We start from the raw sequence: 26,827 nt of genomic DNA, 5'->3' as shown, positions 1-26,827 counted from the left end.
TAGTTTTCCCTCTAAAACAAAAGGTAATACCTTCAGGTGGTAGAGAAATTAGAAAGTACAACTGAAGGAAAAAGAAGAAATAAAATCGTCTCCATAATTCTGTCACACAGAGAGGATGCTAACATGCGCGTTCATCTTTCCAAGTCTCATTTTCTGTGTACGCCTGGCATGAAGGATGACGCCACATCATGCTTATGCAGTGATTTCTTAATTTAATACACCGTGATCAAAGTATTAAAGACCGTCTTCAATAGCATCTTTATCGGTTTTTCTCTGAAGTTTCTTTACAGAAAGAGACTTCGCTCTCTCTGTTTCCTTCTCTCCCTCACCCCTCTACTATTTTTCTTCCCATTTATTTGTTGAAGAACCTGGTCATTTGCTGAGCGTCTGTCGTGTCCCACAGCTTGCAGGCTGTGTTCTCATGATGCCACTTACCGTGCTCCTCCACTCCCTGTTTCCTTTAAATAAGCAGTGGAGGCTTGAACTGACTCAGGCTGGAGTTTTAGGCAAAAACATTTCTTAAGTGCTATCGTGTGCATCCATCAGGGAGCATGTAATGCTGGCTGTCTCTCCCTTCAGAAACATTATCTTTTTTTCTTTTAAATATTTTTTTCTGATGTGGACGGTTTTTAAAGTCTTTATTGAATTGTTATAATATTGCTTCTGCTTTATATTTTGTTCTTTGGAACAAGAGGCATGTGGGATCTCAGCTCCCTGCTGCTGCTGCTGCTAAGTCGCTTCAGCTGTGTCTGACTCTGTGCGACCCCAGAGACGGAAGCCCAGCAGGCTCCCCCGTCCCTGGGATTCTCCAGGCAAGAACACTGGAATGGATTGCCATTTTCTTCTCTAATGCAGCAAAATGAAAAGTGAAAGTGAAGTCGCTCAGTTGTGCCCGACTTGTAGCAACCCCACGGACCGCAGCCCACCAGGCTCCTCCGTCCATGGGATTTTCCAGGCAAGAGTACTGGAGTGGGGTGCCACTGCCTTCTCCGAAGGAGTGGTACACTACACTTTTTAAAAAAAAAATCAATCTCTCATTGATGGGACAATCTAGGCTGTCCTTCATCTAATCTCTCCCTAGAACAACTAAAATTTCGATGCATGACCTTTCAAACACCTGTCTGGACACATGGGTAAGTACGTCCTTAGATGAAACTCTTAGAACATGGTTTAGTTAAAAAACACAAAAGTGAGCCTGCTGGCAACCTTCCTCATGGCTCACGTTAGATGCTGACCTTGTCCTTTCTGCTCCATTTGGGAGAGAAACCGGGCTCTGTGCTTCGTCTTAAACCCACTCCCTGCAGTAAGAGCTCTCGGGAGGGGCGTAAGGACCTGGGGAAAGAGGCGCTGGCGTGGGGAGAGAGCGGCTACGACAGCGGCCTGCTCCGCGCAGGCACTGGCAGCGGTGTCAGGGGCGCTTGGTGAGGAGGCGGCCCTGAGGCGCTTCCCTCACCGCAGCCCCAGGGAGGCTGACTTTCTGATACATGAGGAGCACAGGGAGTAAGACAAAACCCAGAGTTAGAGCGAGGCCTGACTGCAGAGAGACAGAGTCGACCCAAGAGACATGGACCCTGAACTGAAGGAAAGCTGGGGCTCATCCTCACTGAGAAAAGGCAACCACCGGGCTTTCAGAGACACCCACCTCGTGCCAGGAATTCCCGAGGTAGTTGCCGTCGGTGTGAGCCACAGTGATGAGCGTCTTTATGGTGTCAATGTTCTTCTGCTTCATCTCCGTGATGCTGGAGCTGGCTGTCAGCAGAGAGAAGCGTGCAAGGGCCTGGACATAGGCATCTCGTTCCAGCTGCAAGCGAGGCAGAGAGGGGACGCTGAGACCCTGGCCTGGGTGAGACGGGTCTCGCATGGAAGGGACTGAGCACCGGTTCCTCTGCTGCCTCCCATGTGCATGGGGACAGGCTGTACGCACATTAACACACCCGGGCCACACCCGGTACTCCATGCCTCTGTCCTCCCGCTACCCAAAAACCTCATCGCACGTTTGAGGACGAGCCTCTCCTCTGCCACTGACCTCTCTTCTGAGGGAGCAGCGGAGCAATCTGCTGAATGCTAAGGCTGTCAGGTAAATGCTGACTTCTACAACAGTTCTGCAGGTCTGTTATCTCAAGTTTGCAAATGAGGAAATAAAGGGTGACTCAGGGAGGAGGTGGCTAGACCAACGTTAGGCTAGAGAAGCAGCAGGTGAGGTGTGAAACCCAGACTGCAGTCCAAGCCTGGGGTCTTGGTACAAAAGAAAACGCCTATCTGTAAGATACCTGGGAACAGAAGACTGAGGTTTCCCAAAGAGAGGGGTACAACAACTTAGTGATTTAGGATATATGAAACTGACAACTTCCTGAGTTCATAAGAGTTTCGAATTGTATTTTGCTTATTTGCTTGAATTTTTCAAGACCCCAAAGATTTACAGACACATTCATTTTCCACTGAACTACTTATTTCCCCCAGAGAAGACCTGGGAAATTAAAATAATAAGCTGCTTTTAAAAGGAAAAACACTATTTCTAGCACCAGGCAACTAGCCAGATGGATAGGAAGGCTGCTTTGTCAAGGCCGATTAAGTAGCTTGGACACCCACCTACCTTCAAAAATGGTTTTTAATCCAAATTGCCAATTCTTCCCCCAGTCAGGCTGTTGCCAGCACAAATCTGTCGTCTTCCTCTCAGTGGGCATGAGTAAGGTGTCTGCTGAGAAGTTTTCAGCTAATTGGAAATATCTGATTGTTTCTAAATTTTGCCAAATCCTGAAGAACACAGCCCACCAGTTTTTCTGGAGCTGTGTTAATGTACACCCACCTGCATTCCAAAGATGCAGGCAATCCGGATCGCACACCGGATGCCTTCCAAACACAGTGAGGCCACCTCAGTGTCGTCACAGTTCTGCAGTCCGATGCTGTAGGCTGCCAACAGCGGTGTCCACACCAGCTACCAGGGGAGGAAGGTTTGGAAAACGTCTGGAATCTCAGTGTGGAAGAGCACTTAGAGGCCACACTATTATTAGTTACAAGCACAGCCAGGATGTCAAGTTCACGGCTATTCTGATTCATTCACAACATGAAATAAAAATTCCTCCTAAACCGGGGTCAAAGCCATCACTATAGCATGCCGTTTACTAAATGCACAGTTCTAAAGGAAGGGTGGCACGTACATGGCTACTGGGCCACCATCACGTCTACTGTACTCATGGCAGACATCACTAATCCATCAGAGATCCCACTTCCTGCTTAGTTTAATCGGGACTGGAGAATCCTTTACATGGTGCAGCAGGCATCTATTGCCAATCGGAGGTTGGCATGCAAAGTAAAATCTATAAGCAACTTAGGTTCTATCAACTTAGCTTATTGAAAGCTTCCTAATTCAGATTACTTAAGAGTTTACTTTTCCTCCAACTTTCTTGTGAATTCCCTGAAAATAAAAGCACACAAAAATCTAGAAGTGATCAACAGGATATCAGCAGTTACTTTAAAAACTTAAAGAGAAAACATGAGTGCTATGTATTTAGAACACATAACTTTTCTAGACATTAAAAAAATAGAGAACTTAGGATACTGTTTTTTTGTTTTTGGCTGCACCAACTGGCATGTGGGGTCTTAGCTCCCCTACTGGGGGTTGAACCTGTGCCCCCTGCAGTGGGAGCACGGAGCCCCAATCACTGGACCACCAGGGAAGTCCCACGGATACGTCTTTTACTTCTACCTCATGTCTTCTTGTAGGCTAACCCTGAGGCCACTGAGATGAGACATCACAATAAAACTGTCTCTTTTGCCTGAATAATTAATTCATTCAATCCCCCCAGCAGCCCTGCAGGACCCATTTCACAGATGATGAACAGAGAGAGGCTGAATAACCTGATCCAAGTCCCAGAGCAACAAAGTGGCAAAGGCAGGGCTTAAACTAGATGCTCTGACTGTTGAGCCCGTGCTGACGCATCCCCAGCAACACCACGGGGCTTCCAGGAAGGATTCGCTTTAGTTACTAGTCAGAAAGAAACACCAGACGTGGCCTTTCCCCTCCCCAATCTCTTCACCATTATAAACTCACTGGTGAGCTTCTGGCTGATCAACTCTAGAATCAGCTTCAGCTGTGTCTGAACTTCTCTGTATACTCACTTTGAACATCGGCCGGACGTGGTCCAAGTGAGTGGCACTCGTAAATGGGGCTTTGGCATGGCTCACGGCCTCCATCAGAGCTTTGGCTGTTTTCGCCATTTGCTCCATCTCCAAGTTGTATAGTAGCCGTCGCTGCTTTTCACTAGCGACACCTACCAAAAAAATAAGAGAGTAACAACAGCTAATACTCACCGAGTGCTTGCTATGTGCCCGGCTCTGTTTCAAAAGATTTACAGCAATTAACTCACAAATCCTCCTCATGAGGACCACTTCCTGAGTCTGTAACAAGTATTACTGCCATTTCACTGATGGGAAATGAGGCACAGAAACATTAAGTAACTTGCCCAGGGTCACACAGCTAACAAGCAGTAGAGCTGGGACCTGAATTCAGACAATGTGGCTACAGAGCCTGCGCTCTAAACCGGACACCCTGCTGCCTTACCAATGAGACTGACAGCCTCGCAGGGGTCTTAAGTAGGAGAATTCCAATCAGGGTTAACACAATCACCACTGGTATTACAGCAGAGTTTTAATAAACATTTTTTGGGAGTAATCTAGCTCTCAGATTATTTTAAATTCCCTCTTGTAACTAACTGCAAATCTAGTAAGAAGTTAAGTGATACTGAAAGAGTGTCAATGTAATCATAATCACTAATTTAATCACATTTCTTATTCAGATAGCTAGATATGCAAATTAAATCTGTCACCAGGGAACTTAACCATGCATTCTGATACACCTGAACATTGGAACTGAGAAATAATTTGCCATTAGACCTTACTCTGCTTAGTAGATTTGGTGGCAATTGTGTGTTCTTTTGTTTCTTTCATCGCAATTTTCTTGCCTTCTATCTCTTCATAGATGCTTGAGAGATATTCTTCAGGTAGATCTTTACTATCATTGATACCCCGATTCATTTTAATATACTGTTCTTTTGTCATTTTATTTTTTACCTGAAATTTTAAAAAAATGAAGAATCCACTTAGGAGACATCCAAGGGCCCAAACAGTTATTTATTTAGCTACTGTAGTATTTAAGTCATTAAACTATGTTACCTGAGGGCTGTGCAAGTCTGTAGTTAGCATAATAATTGAATATGCTAGGACGTATGCAGTGTCAGCACTAGCAAACAGAGTTTGCCTAAAAAACAAAAAAGATTTCAGATGTGAGAACACGGACAGAGACAAGGCTGGATGGCGGCAACAGGGCTCAGGGAGACACGCTTGCTGCAAAGCAGGCCAACTGCTCCCCAGATGCTTCCATCGCCACTTAATGATAACTAATGATCCAGAGTCTAAAAGAGCCTAGTTAAGAAAAAATAAGTAAATAATAAATTAATTAAATTTAAAAACAAAAAAGACCAGAAGAGATGAGAACCAAAAAAAAAGAAACTCACTTTTTTATATGCTACAACGTTTCATACCACTAAAGCAATGCTGCTGCTGCTGCTGCTAAGTCCCTTCAGTCGTGTCCGACTCTGTGCAACCCCATAGACGGCAGCCCACCAGGCTCCCCCGTCCTTGGGATTCTCCAGGCAAGAACACTGGAGTGGGTTGCCATTTCCTTCTCCAATGAATGAAAGTGAAAAGTGAAAGTGAAGTCGCTCAGTCATGTCTGACTCTTAGCGACCCCATGGACTGCAGCCTACCAGGCTCCTCTGTTCATGGGATTTTCCAGGCAAAAGTACTGGAGTGGGGTGCCATTGCCTTCTCTACTAGATCTTAAATCTTCCAAAAGATAAAAAGAAATAGTTAATATGAGATGAGAGGGGCTAATAATCACTACCATGGCAACCATATTATGTTAGTCATTTAGTTGTGTCTGACTCTTTGTGACGCCATGGACAGCCTGCCAGGCTCCTCTGTCCCTGCAATTTTTCAGGCAAGACTACTGGAGAGGGTAACCATTCCCTTCTCCATGGGATCTTCCCCACCCAGGGATCGAACCTGGGTCTCCTACATTGCAGGCAAATTCTTTACCATCTAAGCCATCAGGGAAGCCATAATACAATATATAAATGTATCAAATGTTGTAGACGTTAAATTTACACACTGCTCTATGTTTTAAAAAAAAGAATAGGAGCTCTTACATGAGATAATCCCTCAGCACAGTGCCTGCTGGTGCAGAGTGAACAGAAACCTCAGTGGCTGGACACAGATTTTAAAAGACTAAACCGAACCCCCAACCACATTAAGACTGATGCTCTGAGGAGGGCAAAAACATGGTGAAAGAGACTTAGACACGATGCTCACCCCTGGTTGCACTCTATGTATCTTGCAGCAAACTTCTCCATTAGCCGATCAATCTTTTGAGCTTCTCCAGGTAGGCGGAAACCTTCTAGAAATGTCCGCAGGGCTGAGACAAACTCCTTTTCACAGAAGTCGAGTTGGTCCACATAGGCATACATCACCTCCTTGTTGAACTTCATGCTTTCTCCCAGAAAATCACCTACTTGGGTCTGAAACATACACACTCACTCACACCTAAAAACTGTCAAATATGAACACCCAGTGAAAGACACTTCAGTCAAACAGGTGAGGAATAGTGCCCTGGCTCTCAATACCTAGGATGGGCTGGGCTGCTAGAAAAGCTGGGTCACTCCCTAAGCCTGGCCAACCACCAAACCATCCCAGGTTCAGTTGGCACTGCCATGAAGAAAGGCACTGAAAAATGGAGGAATGAAAAGACACACTCAACAGAGAGATGAGCTGCAGATGAGCACCCGAAAGAACAATTTCTGGCAGTCAAGGGACACTTAGCTCCTACAGTTCAGTTCAGTTCAGTCGCTCAGTCGTGTTCGACTCTTTGCAACCCCATGAATCGCAGCCCGCCAGGCCTCCCTGTCCATCACCATCTCCCCCCAAATAAACCACCACCTGTCAGGAGGCTAGTTTATTCCCTGTAAAGAACTTCTTGCAACACTAGCCAAAAGGATAAACAGGACTATGTAAACAAAGTGCAGACAATGGCACTGCACTCAGGGTTCGGCCAGTCTCTAGATGAAAGCCAGTAAGGTCTCAGAGCCACACGCAAGAACCCACAAGTATGTGCCCAGCCACCCGTCTTACAGAATCCAGACGCTCCTCCTGGTGCAGGAATTGGGCAATGTCTTCCACCGATGTTCCCAGCATGCCCTGCTCCTGGAGATATTGGATCCCTCTCTTGGGTTTCTTGTTGAATCTGTTTCAAGACATGGGACACAGGTTGCTGATTCCAAACTCTGGGGGATGGAAATAGCTGGCATTTGAGGCAAATTACAGTAATACGATGAACAAGTCATCCCATATCAGCACACAAAGTCTTGTGTGTCCTGGTAGCTTTTCTCAATTCCACCTTTAATTTCTGACCTAGATCTAACAGAATCTGCTGGTTGTCACCTCAAATCCATTTCCTTCTTCTCCACCACTAATAAGACCTAGTTGTTTAGCTGGGCACACAACTATCTGGGATTAAAAAAAACACATTTCCCTGCCTCCCTTAGACAAAGTATGGCAATTTGATAAACTTCTGGCCGGTGAGAGATTAGAACTGGTGTGGGTACTTTTACAGCAAAGCTGACTTGGCTGAGGGGGGAAGGGGGCATGCGTCTTTTGCTTTTTCCCTTTCTTCCCCACAATACATGTGTGATGACCAGAGCTCCAGCAGTCATCTTAAACCAGAAGGCAACGGTGAAAACACAAATTGTATTCAGGATGGTGACGCAGAAAGATAAAAGCAGCCTGGGTTTCTGACATTCATAAGAGCCACTCTAACAGTCCTAGACTCTGTACTCTGGGATTTCCTCCAACGGCACTTGAGTAGTTACTTCTGTATTTCCTGTTAAAGGCAGGCAAATATAACCACTATATAAATTCAACTTGTTATTCACCACGCCACGCACTGGGGACTGAAAGAAGCCCAGAAGTACGAACTGTAGCAAGAGCTGGGAAGAAAGGCTCTGCTGGGACAGAGGTGACCTTGCACCTGTCCAGAGAGTGTGGTTACTGGGGGACTCTTTGAGGAAGAGATGCTTTGTCAAGCCTGAAGGTTGAAAAAGACCCAAGAACATTCCAAGCAGAGGGTGCAATGGTGCTAAATGCTTGAGATGTTCAAGGGACTGAAACCCATGTAAGATCCAGGAGTACTGGAAGAGACCAGAGAGGGAGGCTGGAGGCTGGATAGGGCTGTGGGGAGAAAATGGGAAACCTGGAGAGAGTGCAGGCAGGGGAGTGCTAAGACTGATGGGAGTGTTTAAAAGATTCCTTTAGCTGCTATGGGAGAACACATTGGGGGGATGCAGGGATGGTGAGAATAGAAATAATCATACCGGGGGTTGGCTAAAAATTCCGTTTGGGTTTTTCCATCAGATGTTACAGAAAAACGCACTTTTGAACTTTTAGGCCAATCCAATAAATGAGTACTGTAACATCAATTTTTAAAATAAACGGAGTTTACAAAATTGACTAACCATTCAAAAGTTGGACAACATGTGAGAATATGCATTTCTATGTATAAAAGATGAAAGAAACCATGTTTACTCATGATTCTATGATGATGATGTGATTATATGGGAGAAGGTCCTTATTTTTCAGCCATGTAGAGCTTAAGTAATGTGACGGCTACAAATTACTTTCAAATGGTTCAGAAAAAAAAAAGAATAGATAACACTGATATGGCAAGCATTAATTTTTTTGTATGCTGAAGTTTTTTACAATAGTTACCAATGGCGAGTTCCTCTAGGTAGTAATTTTATGAGTGATTTTAACATTCTTGCTTTATACTTTTCTGCATTTTCTAAACTGGTTAAATTGTATAAATTAGGAAGAAAGAAAAAAAAGACCAGGCATCAACCTCACAAAGCTATGAGATTTCTCTCTCACACACTCACAACGCGCACTTGGCACGACTTGATTGGGCCTGACCATAAGCACCAGCCCCAGCTGTAACAGGCGTTTCATCTTCAGGAGTCAAAGCCAGGTTCCCAAGAGACTCAATCAGAACAACAGCCACACTCACAGCTCGATGCCGTGTTCAATCATCTCCTTCTGTTGCTTGATGACCTCAAACTGCTCCGGATCGTCCTGGATGGTTGTCTGAGTCCCTGAGGACACCGTAGACTCCATGGATGTCACACTGCTCCGCCTCGCCAGGTCCCCCATCTCCTGGTCCATGGGCCTCTCCTGACCTGCGACGACATAAAAGCAAAGGAAATCAAATGAGCAGATGGGACGCAGGTGCAGCTGAGCTGAGGTCTGGCTGTGTAGTTCCCTTTCCTAAACCTGTAACAATAAGCTTTGTTCATGAGAACCTTGCTATCACGGTTACTTAACAACTTGCTTGTGGAAAATAAGCTAATGCTAAAATTCACATGAAAGAATAAAAGTGCAAAAATGCACAAGAAAGAACCTGTCCTATCAGGTACTGGAACTCACTGTAGAATTCTAGGCATTTGAAAAGCATGGGATTGGTGGAGGAACAGAAAATCAATACAATAGAAAATTCAGAAACAGTTATGCACACAGGGAGAAGTGATATACCGTCAAGGTGGCACTTCAAATCAGTGAGGGAAAGAAAGACTGCTAAAAGAAGTTGTAATAAATGGCTCTCTGTTTGGAAAAATGAAGTTAGAGCACAATTCACACTATCTCCAACCATCCCCACCCCCCCCAACACCCAAGTTCCAGATGGATTAAAAAGCAGAACCTTTAAAATACTTCAGGTATTTCCCAAACTAAGGTATTTTGCTAATTCTAAGACAACTATGGGCAACCCACTCTGGTACTCTTGCCTGGAAAATCCCATGGGTGGAGGAAACCTGGTGGGCTACAGTCCATGGGGTCGCTAAGAGTTGGACACGACTGAGCAACTTCACTTTACTTTTCACTTTCATGCACTGGAGAAGGAAATGGCAACCCACTCCAGTGTTCTTGCCTGGAGAATCCCAGGGACGGGGGAGCCTGGTGGGCTGCCATCTATGGGGTCATAGAGTCGGACACAACTGAAGTGACTTAGCAGCAACTTAGCAAGACAACTATCAGGATAGCTGTTTCCAAAAGTCGTGGGCAGCCTATTGTGAGCGGCGGGTGGTGGCAGGTGGGAGGTGAGTGTGTGCGCTGAGGGGTCTCTCACCCAGGCTGGTCTGATGGTTGGGATTCACATACAGGTCTTTGCTCCACTCCACCATGCACTTGAGGATGGACACGAGGCACTCCAGGCCTTTCTTCCTGAGACTGAGCTCCTAAATGACAAGGTGACAAGTACAGAGACTCAGCGGATAAACTAAGTGCAGATGTCTGGAGGGCTCTGGGAACCTGTGACGATACAAGATAATCACTGACACTTAGAGTTACTGACCCAAGGAAGAGGGAACCTGTGACGTAAACACTGAGGGCTCACTGCAAAAGCCATGATCATCTTTAAAGGTATTCATTACAAACTCCCTACCTGCAAAAATATGGGATGTGTACTTTCCTAAAGTGAAGAGTATTATTTGGATTTTTAAAGTGAAATTCTCATTCATTGCTTATAGAAACTAAAAAAACAACCAAGCAAACACTTAAAACACACTTTAAAAAAAGGGAGAGAGTCTTAACTAGTGACCCTGAAAAAAGAGAAAAGAATCTTATGTAGCAGATGAATGACCGTGGACACCATCATCCCCTGAACATCCACAAAAGCATTCCATCTTAAGGCTTACTCTGCAGGTAAATAAAAATACTTTCTTTTTTTTTCTTTTTTTAAAGTAGCACTTCTCGGGGCTTCCCTGGTGGTCCAGTGGCTAAGACTCCATGCTCCCAGGGCAGGGGACCTGGGTTCAATCCCTGGTCAGGGAACTAGATCCCACATGCCGTGACTAAAGAGTCTGCATGCTTCAAGTACAGACCTGGTGCAAATAGACAAATAAATATTTTAAAAAAAGAAAAGTAGCACTGTTCTCAACTAAAAAGCTGAATGTGAATGTGAGTTGCCAATCATCTTTTAAAAACTGCAAACATTTTAGACTCAAAATAGCATCTAAGATGGTCTGGATCCCCCTGGGCAATCTACCAACAACTGTAGACCTTTGTTGAAGGAAAACGCCCATATCCACCAACACTCTACGTGTGATTACAGGTGGCTCACAGACCTTCCAACCAACTTCTTCAGAGACCTCAGGTTAAGAACCCTATTGTCTTTGTAGGGAGGGAACAGTGAGGGGATCTAGAAAGAAGCAATCTCCTTTGCCTTTACTCTAGCCTGGGATCCTGTGTTCGCGCCATCTATGGAAAGGTGACAGAGTGAACAGGCTCCCTACAGGTCTCAGCTCAAGCGTCACTTTCTGAGGGAGAGGACCCTGACGGCCCCACCCTCGCCTCCAACACCCCTATCGTCCCTGCTTTATTCTCCCTGCAGCTCGCTTCTTCACGGTCTGCTTCTAAGTGTCAGGACCACAGCAACTGTGCACGTGGGTGTGTGCGTCTGCGTTCTGTTAACTGCTGCATCCCCAGCACCAAGGACAGCGCCTGGCACATGGCAGCGCTTGACAAACGGGCACTGAAGTGAACCAACTGTAAACATACATGAATGTTCTCAGTGGTTTTACCTGCAGAGGCGTCATTCCCAGCTCGTGTCCACTTCTTCCCTGAGCGATTTTGGATAAATCGTTTACGAGGCGCTCAAAAATGTTAGCAGCATTTAAATCACAGTCGTAGTTGACGTAAATATCTACAACGCACTGGGCATCTTGGAAAATAACACACGGATGTTAGAAATTCTGACTGAACACAGAGAACAGCTATGTTTCCTTATTAAATGAGATTCCTTGGTCAAAAAGTTTTCCCAGTGAATTAGTAACTCAGGCTGGACACACTCACTCAGGAAGTGTGTGATGGAAGGACTAGAAATGCAGGAGGCCCTCCTAGGCCTGCCCTGGCACTCACTGAAATCTCAGGCTGCTCACTCAAAACTCTCACAGCTTACTCTCCTCGTGAAAAAGGGAGAACTACTGCCTCATCCAACTCTTAAAGCCGTGTAACTCTGATGAGGTTACTTTGATGACAAATAGACGCTCAGTTTATCATCACACTATTGGGTGGTGTGAAGGGAAATGCAAATTTACTTTAGCACCCAGTCAGGAGTTAGGACACTCAGACCTGGGACTCTGTGACTTATAAACCATGTTCAGCTTGTGGACAGTGACAAGTGTCCCAGTTTTTCAGGATTAGGAGGTTTCCCAGGACATGAGATTTTCTGTGCTACAGTCAGAAAATCCCAGGCAAAACAGTCTTGTCATTAGGTGAGCAGCAGCCTTTAAGGGAATGGTTTCCTCAGCACTTCATTACAACATTAAAAGGAGGGGATCAAGGTCTTCATCTGGACTGTGGAGAACGAAAGCCTCAGAAGTGTTTCTGGGTAAGTCAAAAGGATGAGCCCCATTCTGGGAGACAGTACCTGCGCAGATCCTTGTCAGGGTCTGAATGACCATCCACCTGTGCTCGAAAGAGCTTGTTGATGTTTCTAAAATGTTCAGGAAAATCTCTTTGAAAAAGACCTATACGACAAGAAGAAGATAAAGGAGGACAGCAATTAATAGCTTAAATTAGGGCTCAAAACCCCTGAAGCCTTTACAAGCAGGCAGAGTCTATTAGTAAAGCAGGGAGAGAGGCCGGGGAGGGGGGGGGTGTATGTGGAGGGAGGCCGGGGAGGGGGGATGTATGTGGAAGGAGGCCGGGGAGAGGGGTGTATATGTGGAGGGAGGCCGGGGGGTGTGGGGGTGTCTGTGTATGTGCAGGTGGCTGCTGTGTATGTGTGTGTGTGCGCAGGTGGCTGCCCAGTTGTGTGTCTGTGTGTGCAGGTGGCTGCCCAGCACAGGAACCCAAGTGTGTGTGGGAGAGTGAGGAGGGCAGGACCACAGTGAACACGGCCCCATCAGAGTGCGCAGTTGCTCCAGAGAAAAAGCCAAGAGTTGCCACGTGGAAAGGCAGAATTGGAGTTGTGGGTTTTTGAGAGGAAATCAGAAATATGGATTTATATGGAGAATCGTGTTTCCTGATTTTTAAAATATGTATATTTATTTCTTTGGCTACTTCAGGTCTTACTTAGTGTGGCACTTGGGATCTTTCGTTGCAGCATTCGAGCTTCTAGTTATGGCACATGGGATCTAGTTCCCTGACCAGGGATGGAACCCAGGCCCCCTGCATTGGGAGCTCGGAGTCTTAGCCACTGAATCACCAGGGAAGTCCCTGACTTCTCAGTCTGGATACTAATTCAAGTTATTTCAAACAATTTATAGGCTAAACAAACATGTCTGGGGGATTGAGCCCAACAAAAGACCACACAATTTAAACCTTTGGTTATAATGAAAGGTATACAAGATTGGGGGCTTCCCAGGTGGTGCAGTGGTCAAGAATCTGCCTGTCAATGTAAGAAATATGGGTTTGATCCCTGGGTTGGGTAGTTCCCCTGGAGAAGGAAAATGGCAACCTACTCCAGTATTCTTGCCTGGAAAATTCCATGGACAGAGGAGCCTGGCGGGCTACAGTCCACGCGGTCACGAAGAGTCAGACACAAATGAGTGAACACACATATGCAAGATTTGGGGGCAGTAACTTTTTATGAAAAGGAATTCTCTTGCTCAAAAAGTTCTCTGGGGTGCCAGCAAGTAGACTGTGCTCCCACCAGTATTTAACACATCATATAAAAGCGTCATCAAACTTCAAAAAAAGAAACCCCAAAGAGTCAACTTGGAGTCCATACCTCTATTTGCATCTTCAGGTGCAGTTTAAAGTTTGAGAGAAGAGTGAGAAAAATAGCGAGAGAGAGCTCAAAGACATCAGGCACTGAGGAGACGCCGTTCTTGGACAACGCCACGCAGAGGTACTGCTTGATCGCGGTGATGAACATCTCGTGAGTCCTGAAGACCGGGCCGGCGTTCTGCAACACGGACAGGAGGAGCTGCAGGGAGACCACCTTGGAACGCAGCTCGTGGGACCTGGCAGAGGAGGCAGAGAACAAGGGCAGCGCTGAGAGTCAACATTTCAGAAAGGATGTTTCTCAACAAGGTCTCACTCCTCTATCAGTGAGGATTTTCTCAGAAGCTGGGGACTCAAGAATCAGCAACAGCACCTAAAATGTCAAGAGAGGGAGGGCAGCTGGCATGAGGCGGGTTCTCAGAACCCGCAGGCCCTGGGAGAACGAGAGCTGCCAACTGTTGTTTCTCTCTCCCACTCATAAAGCAGAAAATACAGCAGGAGCAAAATAAGTGCAAACCGATTCTGGAAACCTGGTTCTGCAACTAATCTAACAGAACCAATTACTTCACATCCATCATGTGAGACTGTCTGTCCCGCTCTATGTTTAGAGACAATGAGAACAGGGCTCTTCATCTACCTGCCTCAGGCTCCCATCCCTGCCCACAGGGATGGAAAGAAAGGGAATCCTTCAGGAGACTTTTCCCTAATGGTCATCATATTCTCAGCAGAAGAGGACTGTAATTAGCAACCAGTAATAATGACAATAACTGTGACTATAAACCACCGTGAACTACTGGGCCCTGTGCTCGGGATATCATTCTATCATTTTAGGTAAATGATCCTGTGGGTTGATTTTCCATATTCCCATTTTCCAGATGAGGTTCCGTAGCTCTTACGCCCATGCAGTTGGTCTCAGGTGAGCCAGGGCTGAAGGCAGCTCCCCGCGGCTCCAAAACTTCTGCTTTGACACCCCACAGCACCACCTTCCCTGTGGTACATCCTTCACTCTAAAGGTCTGGCTTCTCTGGGTTGAATCTGGGGCATAAATCTGTATCCATGAAAACAGAAGTTTCCATTCAGGGCAAGAAACTGAGGTTCTCTATGCATCCAGGTGGGGGACTCTCACCTTCAGATGATTAAATTCATCAGTCAGGAGAAAGAGGGTGAATTTTCAACTGAACGATTGTTTTTAGTATATAAACCAAGGAAAGCAAAACTGGGCCCAATAATCTTGGTTGGTGGGCACACAATCTATGATGAGAGGACTGTGGGACCTTCATGAGCCTGAACACACTGTAAAACCGTCCTGTAAATTCCTGCATTTACACCAACCAGGGGACAAGGCAGTGGGGTTTCTTGGAGCCCCTAAGACCCTCCTGGATCATTAGGGTTATAGACGGCCAAGAACTGCTGTCAGCTCACTTTGGATCCGGAGGGCCTTCGCCAAGGGGTTTCATGGACAGCTTGCACAAGGAGCGAAACACCAGGAAGGCATCCTTCTGCAGAACGTGGGAGAACCTGGCGGCCACTGGGTGTCCCTGAGCATCCGACTCCTAAGATCAGAACAAAGATGAGAAAAATCAAAGGGTCCAAACAAAAGGATGACTCTTTTCAAAAATAAGAAATGTAATTATCTCACGAAAATGTAAATTATTTACTCATTGGGGGAGGTGAAGGATGTGGGGGAGGAAACAATATGTCAAAACAGGAGCTTCTGGGGGAGTTGTCACAGCAATTCTAAAACTTCCTTCCAAGTCCTTCAAAAAGTGGGTGTGAGCGGTTTAAAATGTAAATGTTGCTGCTGCTGCTGCTGCTGAGTCGCTTCAGTCGTGTCCGACTCTGTGTGGCCCCATAGACGCAGCCCACCAGGCTCCCCCGTCCCTGGGATTCTCCAGGCAAGAACACTGGAGGGGGTTGCCATTTCCTTCTCCAATGAATGAAAGTGAAAAGTGAAAGTGAAGTCGCTCAGTCCTGTCTGATTCTTAGCAACCCCATGGACTGCCGCCTACCAGGCTCCTCCACCCATGGGATTTTCCAGGCAAGAGTACTGGAGTGGGGTGCCACTACCTTTGAGCAAAGATTAAATCATAAAAAACCCAAAACAAATATAGATAATTATATTAGTTTGGGTAAAAAAGATATTTCTAAGAACACTGTTGGGTTTCCCAGGTAACTCAGTAATAAAGAATCTGCCTGCCAACGCAGCAGACGTGGATTCCATCCCTGGGTCAGGAAGGTCCCCTGGAGAAGGAAATGGCAGTCCACTCCAGTGTTCTTGTCTGGGAAATCCCAGGGACAGAGGAGCCTGGCTACAGTCCACGGGGTCACAAAAGAGTAAGATCTATCTACAAGGATGTTCACTGTAGAACTGTCTCCTGTGATTAAACTGAAATAATCCAAAAACCTAATAGGGAACTGGTTAAATAGATTATGGTAATCCATGATAGAATTTCACATGGCCATTAAAAAATTAGTTAGACATATACGTACTACTGATGTGAAAAGATGTCCAAAAAAGTGTTGAGGGAACAAAGCAAGTTGCAGTCTAATATGTGACACAGATACCATGTGTGAATTTATACACATCCCTATATATGTACATTCATTAAAAAAAATATTTTTTATTGGAGCACAGTTGCTTTACAGGGTTGTGTTAGCTTCTACTGTACAGCAAAGTGAACCAGCTATACGTATACATACATCCCCTCTTTCTTGGATTCCCTTCCCATTTAGGTCACCACAGAGCACTGCGCTATACAGCAGGTTCTCACTGTTGTCTAATTTTATACATATATCAATAGTGTATATACATCAATCCCAATCTCCCAGATCATCCCCCACCAGTGCCTTCTTAATGGGGATGACAGAACCCCAAGGGGACTGCTATAGTCTGGATGTCTGTGAGCCCCTCACTGAATTTCTTATATAGAAACCTAATCCCTAATGTGACGGAATTTGGAGATGGGGCCTTTGGCAGTGAGGTGGAGCCTTCACGGATGGGATTACTGCTCTTGTTAAACAGGCCTCAGAGAGCTCCCTTGCCCCTTCTGCCAGGACAGAGTAAGAAGACGGCTGTCCATGGACCAGGAAACAAACAGGCTCTCACCAGACAGTGAAACTGTTAATACTTTGACCTTGGACTTCCTAGCCTCCAGAACTGTGAGAAACACTTTTCTGTTGTTTATAAGGCATCCAGTATACAGTATTCTAGAGAAGGCAATGGCACCCCACTCCAGTGCTCTTGCCTGGAGAATCCCATGGATGGAGGAGCCTGGTGGGCTGGCGTCTATGGGGTGGCACAGAGTCGGTCACGACTGAAGCGACTTAGCAGCAGCAGCAGCAGCAGCATACAGTATTCTATTAAAGCAGCCTAAACAGACTGAGACAGGGGCAACTGTCAGGGTGGGGTGGAGTAGGGAATAGTTGTAGGGAAAATCTTATTATTTTTATGCATAAAGTGGATAAACATACAGTACATAAACAGGTATCTATCAGTAACTAAAATTCCACGAAACAGGGTGATGAATAGGAAAAAGAAATACATAAAAAGGCTCCTGTGTGTGTGTGTGTGTGTGTGTGTGTGTGTGATCATTTGAACAGTTGGGACACAAAGGAGAAGGGAGAGACTGAGTGAGTTCAGGAGGCAAGTTCAGATCATATTTCTTCCTGTTTTGAATGTTTATACATAACATTTTCAATAGAACAACAAAGCTACCTAAAAAAATAATGTAGCAGACACACTTAAGGGTGCCTGAAAGATGTTCATAATGTACCTTAAATCTAAAGAGCGGGTTACAAAACAGCATGCATATCATGTTATTACATTTAAGTGGTTTGAACAAGGGAGGGAGAGAAAAATCTACGGTGTAAGTAAAACCTTAACAAATGTTATCTCTGGGTTACATTATGGATGACTTCTACTTCCTTATTTTTCTTTCTCTGTATTTCCCTTATTCTTTCTGTAGTCAATGTATACCATTTTGAGAAAAATGGCAAGAAATGTTAAGTTTTTAAAAGTTCTGAATAAATAGGGTTTAACAACGTTACATACCACCAGCATTACCAAGCATGTTTCAAGAACACATAGAATATCAGGCCAGGATGGTATGACTAAATAACTGAACAGGGCTTGCTGGTTCTCACTGGCTTCTTCTGACAGAGATATAATTCTGCATCTTACAGATAAAGTAAACATCGAAAGGAGTCTGATGGGAAGATCACCAACGCACCAGGTTATCTGCTGATGACAAGGACTGCCTGTCGTCCGCTATCCCGTTGGTCTGGGAGTTTTCATCAGCTGCAGGGGGGGCAGCACGTTCCTGGCACTCCAGTTCACTCAGGACCCTCTCGGGCTCAGTCAGCCCGTGCTTTTGTGCTGCTTCTTAAAACACAATGCAAAAGTCATCATCAAGTCAGTACTTACCCTAAAAGATGGCCTGACACCAAGAAGAAGTTTTGGGGTTTTTAAGTGTTGTTTTTTTTTTTTTTTTGGTGTGGACCATTTTTAAAGTCTTTATTGAATTCATTACAACATTACTTCTGTTTTATGTTTTGGTTTTCTGGCCATGAGGCATGTGGGACTTTGGCTCCCTGACCAGGGATCGAACCTGCACCTCCTGCATTAGGAGCACGTTGTCTTAAACAGAGACGTCCCAGGAAGTTATTCACATAACCTCCAAGCTACTGTTTTTTCCCTTTCAGGCTTTCTGTGTCTGTTACCCACAGCCCCACTCCCAGGTTACTTTATACTGTAGTCTGGGTCAATGGCACCTCCAGAAATGTGCAATATAGCAGCCCTGTTCACCCCTACCTACTTCTGAAGATAATTAGAAGCAGCTAAACAGAAATGCACAGAAAGCGTTACTAATGTAGGGGTTAGAGAACAAGAGTCACGTAAATGAAGAGGCTGATAGCTATGATAGAAAACCTTAGTCACAGGAGGGGGAAAAAAAGGAGATCTGAGCTTCCTGGCAGCCATGTGGAAAAGGAAAAGACAAAGAATTAAATGGATTCCATCATTTCATGAAAGAAAGCATATCTGATGACTAGCAGAACAGGTGAACTCTGTGAGAAATTTACCATGTGGATTGCTATATTAATTTATTTAAGGGACACCAAACAACTCAGTAGCACAATCTTCAAAAACGGTTTCTGAAACATATTCAACAAATATTTATCAGGTGCCTACTATATGCCAAGCTCTAGGGTAGGGGCTGGAGGAGACAGTATGAGTGAGATAGACAAGGTTCACCATGTGAGGACTTCATATACTCATGTATTGGCCCCAGGAAAGAAAAATCTAAAGGTATGAAATAAAATCACTTTATTTTTAAATACACTTCTACAAAGAGTTAAACCAACAATGAAATCTATGACTATAGCTTGGGGGTACCTTAAATTAACAAAAGGACAGGGCTTTGAGCAGTCGGTCAAAACTCTTTGACCTTGATGCTCACTCGTTAAGAGATACATTTTAAAAGTCAGGACCTGGTATACATGTGTGCACAAAGATAAATCACTGAAACATGTTTCATGGAAAAGTGCTTAACACTACTACAAGGGAGACATTCAGTTTGTACCTATTTTTGTTTTATTGTCTCCCATTTAAAAAGACGGATTACAAACCACTAATTTATTGACTTCTCAACTCATTAATGGTTTACTGACCCCGAAGTTCAGTGTTCAGCACATAACCACTGACCTGACAGTTGGGAGTAAAAACAAAAGGAAAAATCATCTAACAGTCATTCTGAGCTATACAAGGTTAATTCCCCTGAAACCACACCAAAAACTGGGGTAGTTATGAATGAAGTCGAACAAAACTAACAGAGCTTCTCTGGGCATCTGACACCTGCTGACGTGGGGACTGTCCCCTGGACACACTGACGTCTAGCCCAGAAACTTCACTGCCTCAGGGCTCCCCGCCCACTCCTGGGAAACCTGGCTCTACTGGGCATGGATCTCTGCAGTGGCACACCCAACTCTACACTGTCAGACTGAGCATCCTGAACCCAACCCGAGGGAGAACGGACCCCATCGCGAGTCACAAGTGACTTCCAAACTCCATATTAAAGATGGGCAGACTCGGTTTCCGTGAGCGTGCAGGAGGCGGTGGCGGCGGTGCACTCTACCACTAACACACCTGGCTGGGGACCTGAGTGGAGGAGCGAGGAGGAGGGGAGGCTGGGTGCTTGGTTCTCACCTTTAACTGCAGATGTAACCACATCTTCTAAGATCTCCTTTACCACCTCCTGGGCTCCGTCTTCAGTCCCTACACACACACCAAATACACAAATGCAAGCATATATATGTGGGTATTTCCAAGGAAAGTGAAGTAAGGTGGAGGTTAAGTCAGTGTTCTCCAGAGTCACAGTCCAAAGCAAGAGTGCAAATAAGCCCTCTCCAAAGCCAAATCTGACCATGTCCCAGGAAATGTGGAAACTTGGGGGCAGCAGTGGAATTCTAAGACCCCACAGTCTTAGACACTCTTCCTTCCTGAGTCACAGTTGCCAGCCAGGGGCCCCTCCACCACCCCGGGCTGCAGGCAGCAGCTGGATATTATCCAGCTATGGTTTCTGACAGAACAAAAGGAGAAGCGTCATCTTGTCCCTTCACCTCGTATACCCAGAGCTTTGGTAAATGGTGTGCCTCTGGCTGCTTCTCTTTCCCACAGTGTAAACCCAGAACTTAGCATGAGATTTCTCACGTGATAGTTGGGAACTTGCTACATTCTAAATGGACTTATTTTATAAGATGGTAACTGTTTAAGTGGAGAAGGCTCGCTACCAGTTGTTTTGGTAGAAAACTAGTTCTGGGAGAACGAGTAAACAAGCACTCGACTAGTCTTTTGGAAGTAAATATTAAGGGCCATCATGTTAAAGAAAACCAAAATAATCCTTTAAATTCTTCTTTTAACAACGTGGCCAATCAGGCCACGATTTTCTGCTTTTGGTCCTGGAGAAGCAACAGGGAAGTGTTTTCATTTCCATTGGGCACTTAAACCAAGGGAAAGAAAAATGCCGGCCCACACATCAGATCAGTGAACAAAGGATGCCGCAGCCTTGAAACCACTCCAGACGCCCCCTGTGGCAGGCCCGGAGGGAGCTCAGGATGGAGACAAAGGTCCTGGAGCCCTCAGCCACCCCCTCCAGTGGGTGCACCCTGAGGGGACGCAGGATAGGAACACACAGGAGACTGGAGCCAGAGAGCCGAGATACACATCAAAGGAATGATCTCAGTGAGCCCAGACTCGTGCACCAGCCTGTACACTGGAAAGCACTAAATTTATGGGGCTGATAAATCTGGTTTTCAATGCAGAAGACAGGAGTTAGAGCCTTGGGTCAGGGAAATCCCTGGAGAAGGAAATGGCAGTCTACTCCAGTATTCTTTCTTGGGCAATCCTGTGGACAGAGGAGCCTGGTGGGCTATAGTCCACAGGGTTGCAAAAGAGTCAGATACAACTTAGCGAGTAAACAACAACAAATGTTCTCCTTAGAGGGCAAAAAGAACTTGAATGGAGGTTAGGAAAGCCCTCAGTCACAGGCAAAATCTTCTAAAGGTTTAGAAGGTTTCTTCATCTAAATAAGACGATTCAGTCTAGATCAGTGTTACCTATGAAGAAGGAAACAGAACAAGCTCTATCTTGAAAGCAGGACTCCATCTTGGGCTGGACTGTGGACTTTGAGCTATATGCCCAGAATCTGTGGAAACGACATACCAACAGGAAAACCAGGCCCCCAGAAGGAAGAGCCCCAGGGCTCTCCATCACCTGAAAGAATACCCTAATTATCTGTGTAACCAAATAGAATCATACATTCTATTATGTTTACTGGGGTATGACCACAAGCCTATTGATAACTGTCCACTGTTAACTACCTAGGCTGTCCACTGTTAACTACCTAGGCTTAAGGCATATGAATCATGGGTTAACTAAGATTGTATCTTTCTTTTTCCTTTGTTCAGACTAGTTTCAGAGAACCTTATACACTTAGGGTATATAAGGTTTTCACAAATGTTGGTCAGGGTCCTTGGCTAAGAGGAGACTCTGCCTTGGGCCGGCCGGTGTAATCAACTGCACTCCACTATCTGCACTGTCCTTCTGAGTGAGCTTGTTTCCCGGAACGCGGGGCTACAACACACACAACCTTCATAATTTTTGCCATTTCATGCACCACTTATTATATTACGTGTATATATATACATATAAAACAGTGATCTTTAACTCACTGTAAGCAATAATTAATATTCACAAAACAAAGGTTTCAAACACTAATCACACTTTGTTAATGCATGTTAGAACACATGTATAACTATTAAAATAAAAACCATTCACCTATGAGCCATCTAAAATCACCTCGTCTAGATCATGCTTTGGTAAACACATGTCTCACATGTCTAGGTATCTCTAAGTTCCTTTCTAGTTCCAACACTCTCTGATGCTATGATTTAATAGAATTGTGATGACAGGGTCTAATCTCTACTAAACATTCCAAAGTCCCCTGTACACAGTGAACACCCAAGAATTAGCAGCCCGATGAATACGTTTCATCAGAGAAGCTGCAGGCTTGGTAAGTTGTTGGGCTGTTTTTCCCTTAATGAATGGGATGCAAGACAAAAAGAGTGAGCAAAGACATCTGTGAGCACACTGGTAACTGTATACCTACAATACTACATATTAGCTGTACATGTGTGTAAATGCTTAAGTCTAATGCTGGGAGTTAAAAAGTAAGAATCTTAAAAATAAAAAGAAAATGGGAAGTGACTACTCTTGGGTACAGGGTTTCTTCTGGGTGTGATAAAAATGCTCTAAAACTGTTGTGGTGATTGTTGCTCAACTGTGGCAACATACTACAAAGAACTGAACTGTACATTTTAAACAGGTGAATTTACAGAACTGAATTTCAATAAACCTGTATTTTTAAAAAACTGACAAGAATAGTTGGGTCTTTGGGCTGTGAATGGACAAATGGGGTGAGGTCCCCAGGGAACCCTGTTGGCCATGCCCTAAGGTTCACAGAAGCTAGCATGTTGCAGGCTCAAAGATCTCATTTTGTGAATTTACAAAGAGCAATACAATCCACTTCTTGCACGGGCTGATAAGACTGACAGATGATCAGTTTTATCAACCTGGGATGAAAATCTGCCAAGGGGAGGAAGATCCTCTGGTCTGCTGGTGAGCTGTCATCCGCACAGATTCCGCTAGGAGGCACCTTATCTCAGGAAGGCCCGGGAGGGCTCGCAGTGAAGCAGGACAACGCATGTGGAGTGCCCAGGGAGCAAGGACCATGCCTGGCACAGTGACCGGCTCGGGGCAGCAGGGCCTCCCTGATGGCCAGTCTATGGGAGGGAACCAAGAGGAGAGCTGGACAGGTCATCTTGGTCACAGAGGCACTGGAGCCCCTGGGGGCCTCGGCAGCCTGGACTCCAGCCCAGGGCGCTGTGTCTGTCGGCCAGCACCTCTGCCATCTGCCTCTCAGGCTGCCCTTCCTCCCAGGTGCCTCATCCGGTTCTCCTGAAGGACGCGTTCTTTCTTTAGAGCCACATCTGGACAAGTGGAGGCCTGCCTGTCCCTTTTAAGGGCGATGGGGCACCTCCACTCTGATCTACCACTTGCAGGTTTGTGGTCTGATTCCCAGAGGCACTCTGATGACCACGATCTTGGGAGCAGCCTCATGGGGTGTATTACACCTTGTGGCAACACAATCCACAGCAATGTGCTAAGTGTAAAGCTTTCTGTGTTAGAGCAGAATTTTAGGTTCCTGGGTTTCTGTAAAACCATATTCTAGAAATCAAATCCCCCCCACACTCCATTCATTCAGTAAAAAAGGTATTTACTGACTATATGTACTGGGCACCAAACCAGGTGTTGGGAATATTGTGGTGAATGGGGTGGCTGATGCCTTAGACCAGGAACAAGTGAACACAAACTCTTCAGTGATCTGAAGTAGTGATCAGTGCCATGAGGAAAATAAGAGAGGGTGATGGGACAGAGTGACGGGGAGCTTCAGAGAGGGGATCAGTTAGAAATGAAGCCTGAAGACAAAGGCGGGGTAAGGGACAGTAGGTGCCAAGGTACCAAGAGCAAGCACTGCATTTTCAAGAACCAGAAACACCACCTGCACATCCTATAACAAACAAGCGGAAAGGAAGCAAAGGAAGGTACAGGGAGGTGGGAGGAGGCAGGACACACAGGGCCTTGGACATCGTGGAGATGGGGCAGGCACAGACGTCATTATGAATGGGACAGGATGGGAAATTACCAGAGGGGTTGAAGCAGAGGGAGGTCCTGATCTAATCCATGCTTTTAAAAGATCATGTTGGCTGCTGAGTGGAAAATGGGCGGCAGTGGAAGCACTTTCATGCAGCTCAGGAAGACCTGCTTTTCCATCTGCACAGTTACACTCACTACAGTGTGTTTAAATATTAATATTTGTTGATTGGCCACAGTCTGATAAAGGTTCCAGTAAAAACCTGCCTGCTCTTTGCTCTGAGAGTTAATAAGGCAAAGATGAAAACCGATACAGAAGGTGGGTCAGGACTCCCTGAACACCTTCCAAGACACGTGACACTGGGCAGCCAACAGTGCGCACCCAAGACACGTTTGATTCCCTGTGGCAGCTTTTCCTTTGATCCTTGCCTTGGGTGAACTAATCTAGAACAACATTCCAGAAACAACACTTGGTCTCTTCCTACCCGTGCCAAGCTCTGGTAAATTACAGATGAACAAAAACTGCTGAAGTATGGGTTCTGGGTAGCCAACATACCACCAACAGACCTCACTGCCAATAACGGGGCAGAAGAAGATATGAGGCCAATTATGAAGGTGGGTCAGATACTTCGTTGTAGCACCATCAGCTAGAGTGAAAAATTATTTGGCAGAAATCACTTGGGAATAAGGTATGTTCTTGAAAAATATATGAATTTAGAATTTTGTTTGCACAAATTGCACAGTGAAAGAGAGGTAAATATTAAAAAATAATCTTACGTGACAACCCAATTCAAAACTTTCACACCTAATGTTTTATTTACTTCAAGACTATCATCGGGTGCAGAAGATCTTTCATTTAAAAAAGCAAGCAGAACCAAGTAGTAGTGTACTTGGTCTCAGAAGAAGACAGAGCTGTCTGTGTGCCTATTTCTCTATGAACCCACCCACCCACCTTCTGGCTCCCTTCGAAGATGTCCATAAATAGTGATTAACTGCCCGTAAGTGGGCAGAGCACAGAGAGCCTGTGTATAAATGACAAATGATGTCTGTGTCCTCTTCTAGGAGATGAAACAGACATTAAAGGCTCAACCACCCAAACGATTACCTCCTGGGACACAAGCACTCCACAGTGAACCCATGGCACTACAATTGACATCAAACAGCAGTAGCTAGATATATTCCAAGAACAACCCCCCCACCAAAAAAAAAAAAACAACACAACCAAAACACTCATAACTGACAACGGGATCTGAGACACTCGGCCTCCTGGGCTGTGCTTCATAAGAGAAAATCAAAGGGGAAGTCAAGGGGGAGGCCCAGAAATAGAAGAGCTACTGGAGGTTTCCTGTCATGACACCAGACAGCTCCTTCACCGGCCCCTTGGATGCAAGACGGCCCAGTCACTGGGGGACAGGGAAGCACAGGGGCTGTACCTGAGAGCGACGGGCCTCTCTCTCTGGGGGCATGTCCGTTCTCTGTGATCACCGAGGAACCACTCCTGGCATGCTCGCCATTGGTTAGATCTGTCTTTTCAGGAGTTGTTGGTTTGCTCTGTGCCTGGCTCTGCTTCAAACGATTGAACTTTGGGGACACTGCTGCAGCTTGGATCACAGGGGACTGTGGTTTCGAATGGATTGGTTTTTCCAATTCTCTGGCCTCCTGCAACTGAAAGGCGATGAAAAAGGGATTCAATCTAAATGGATCCAGCGTTTTGATAAGGAACAGAAGAAAAGCCAGCCTGTTGCATAAAGAATATCCAAACAGAAGGATAGAATTTAAAAAAGGAAATCAATTCCTTCAACAAACTCACACCAAATCTGGAATGCAAATTTCAAAACCCATCGAGATTCTCTCTGTGCTTTTTAAAGCAAGGACAAAAACAGAGTGCAGAGAATTCAGAGGAAGAAGGGATTAATTACAAGATGCAAAGACTCTTCACCAGGCACCGAGGCCACACAGGAAAGACTTCACAGCATGGGATGGTGTCCCACTCACAGAAGCTGGTAACTGCTACCACTCACCACTTGGTTTTCCATGCGGGTGAAAATGACGTTCAGCATCTGAGTGAGGGTAGCCTTGGCGGTGGTTTGATTGATGAGATTTTTGCTGGCCAAATAGATATTGTAACATGTCCTGACCGTCTGCAGGATGGTGCCCTCGTGAATTTCAATGTGCGGGGATGTGACCGCAGTGAGAAGAGCCTGAAACAAAAATCCAAAACCTTCATCTTCGGGAGTGCCCACTGCCCATTCTCTCAGAGTCCAACTCTTCTATTGGAATTGGAAAAACCAAATGTTTGCCTTTGTTTTTATTTGGTTGGTTTAAGAAGATGGCTCTGTGAGCTAAACTGGATGATTAGTACCAAGAGCCAAGTCCCTGCTGCTCCAAGTTCAAAAAAGTTTAAACACACTTACAACTCCATAGAACCCAAGTTATGTAAAGTAACTGAGCTGTGTTGTGAAGTATGCTCTCTACCAGCTTACTTTTTCAAAAGCAAAAAAAAAACCAGACACTTCTCTCAGGAGGGAAAATGCTCGAACCTGATCTCACATACGTTGATCACAAAATATACATGTTTTGATGGAGGTGTAGGGTGGGGTGGGGTGGGAGATCAGCTTCCCAGTTCCCTGGTGGATTTTCAAGGGAGCTTTAAGTAAGGTGCAGCTAGCACAGAGCCATCCCTCACAAAGCTAACATGTCCAGGACTTAGGATTTGAAACGGTGACCACATCTATCCTGACTGGTTCTGACAAGCAGATGGGACCATCCCACGCCAAACCATTCCTGGCAGCA

General features: G+C 45.4%; 1 protein-coding gene across 3 annotated transcripts in view; it reads right to left on the bottom strand.

Moving 5' to 3' along the window:
* The window catches only part of ARFGEF2 (ARF guanine nucleotide exchange factor 2), an 83,624-nt gene that overhangs the window by 33,782 nt on the left and 23,015 nt on the right, over positions 1–26,827 (bottom strand). The window contains exons 5-21 of one of the 3 annotated variants that reach the window (XM_069548770.1): positions 26,056–26,235; positions 25,468–25,699; positions 20,030–20,098; positions 18,057–18,208; positions 15,250–15,380; positions 13,832–14,066; positions 12,527–12,626; positions 11,679–11,818; positions 10,226–10,334; positions 9,113–9,281; positions 7,186–7,297; positions 6,370–6,575; positions 5,173–5,257; positions 4,899–5,070; positions 4,120–4,271; positions 2,807–2,935; positions 1,643–1,801 (exon numbers count right to left, since the gene is read on the bottom strand). In XM_069548770.1, the coding sequence (XP_069404871.1) occupies positions 1,643–1,801; positions 2,807–2,935; positions 4,120–4,271; positions 4,899–5,070; positions 5,173–5,257; positions 6,370–6,575; positions 7,186–7,297; positions 9,113–9,281; positions 10,226–10,334; positions 11,679–11,818; positions 12,527–12,626; positions 13,832–14,066; positions 15,250–15,380; positions 18,057–18,208; positions 20,030–20,098; positions 25,468–25,699; positions 26,056–26,235 (2,532 nt within the window). The remainder of the gene's footprint in view (positions 1–1,642; positions 1,802–2,806; positions 2,936–4,119; positions 4,272–4,898; positions 5,071–5,172; positions 5,258–6,369; positions 6,576–7,185; positions 7,298–9,112; positions 9,282–10,225; positions 10,335–11,678; positions 11,819–12,526; positions 12,627–13,831; positions 14,067–15,249; positions 15,381–18,056; positions 18,209–20,029; positions 20,099–25,467; positions 25,700–26,055; positions 26,236–26,827) is intronic. The other 2 variants (XM_069548771.1, XM_069548772.1) reach the window with 2 other exon arrangements.

The sequence above is a fragment of the Ovis canadensis genome, chromosome 13 (genome assembly GCF_042477335.2).
Source record: "Ovis canadensis isolate MfBH-ARS-UI-01 breed Bighorn chromosome 13, ARS-UI_OviCan_v2, whole genome shotgun sequence".
NCBI lineage: Eukaryota > Metazoa > Chordata > Mammalia > Artiodactyla > Bovidae > Ovis > Ovis canadensis.
Note: the sequence above shows the minus strand (reverse complement) of the source record. Positions and strands in the feature narration are given on the sequence as shown.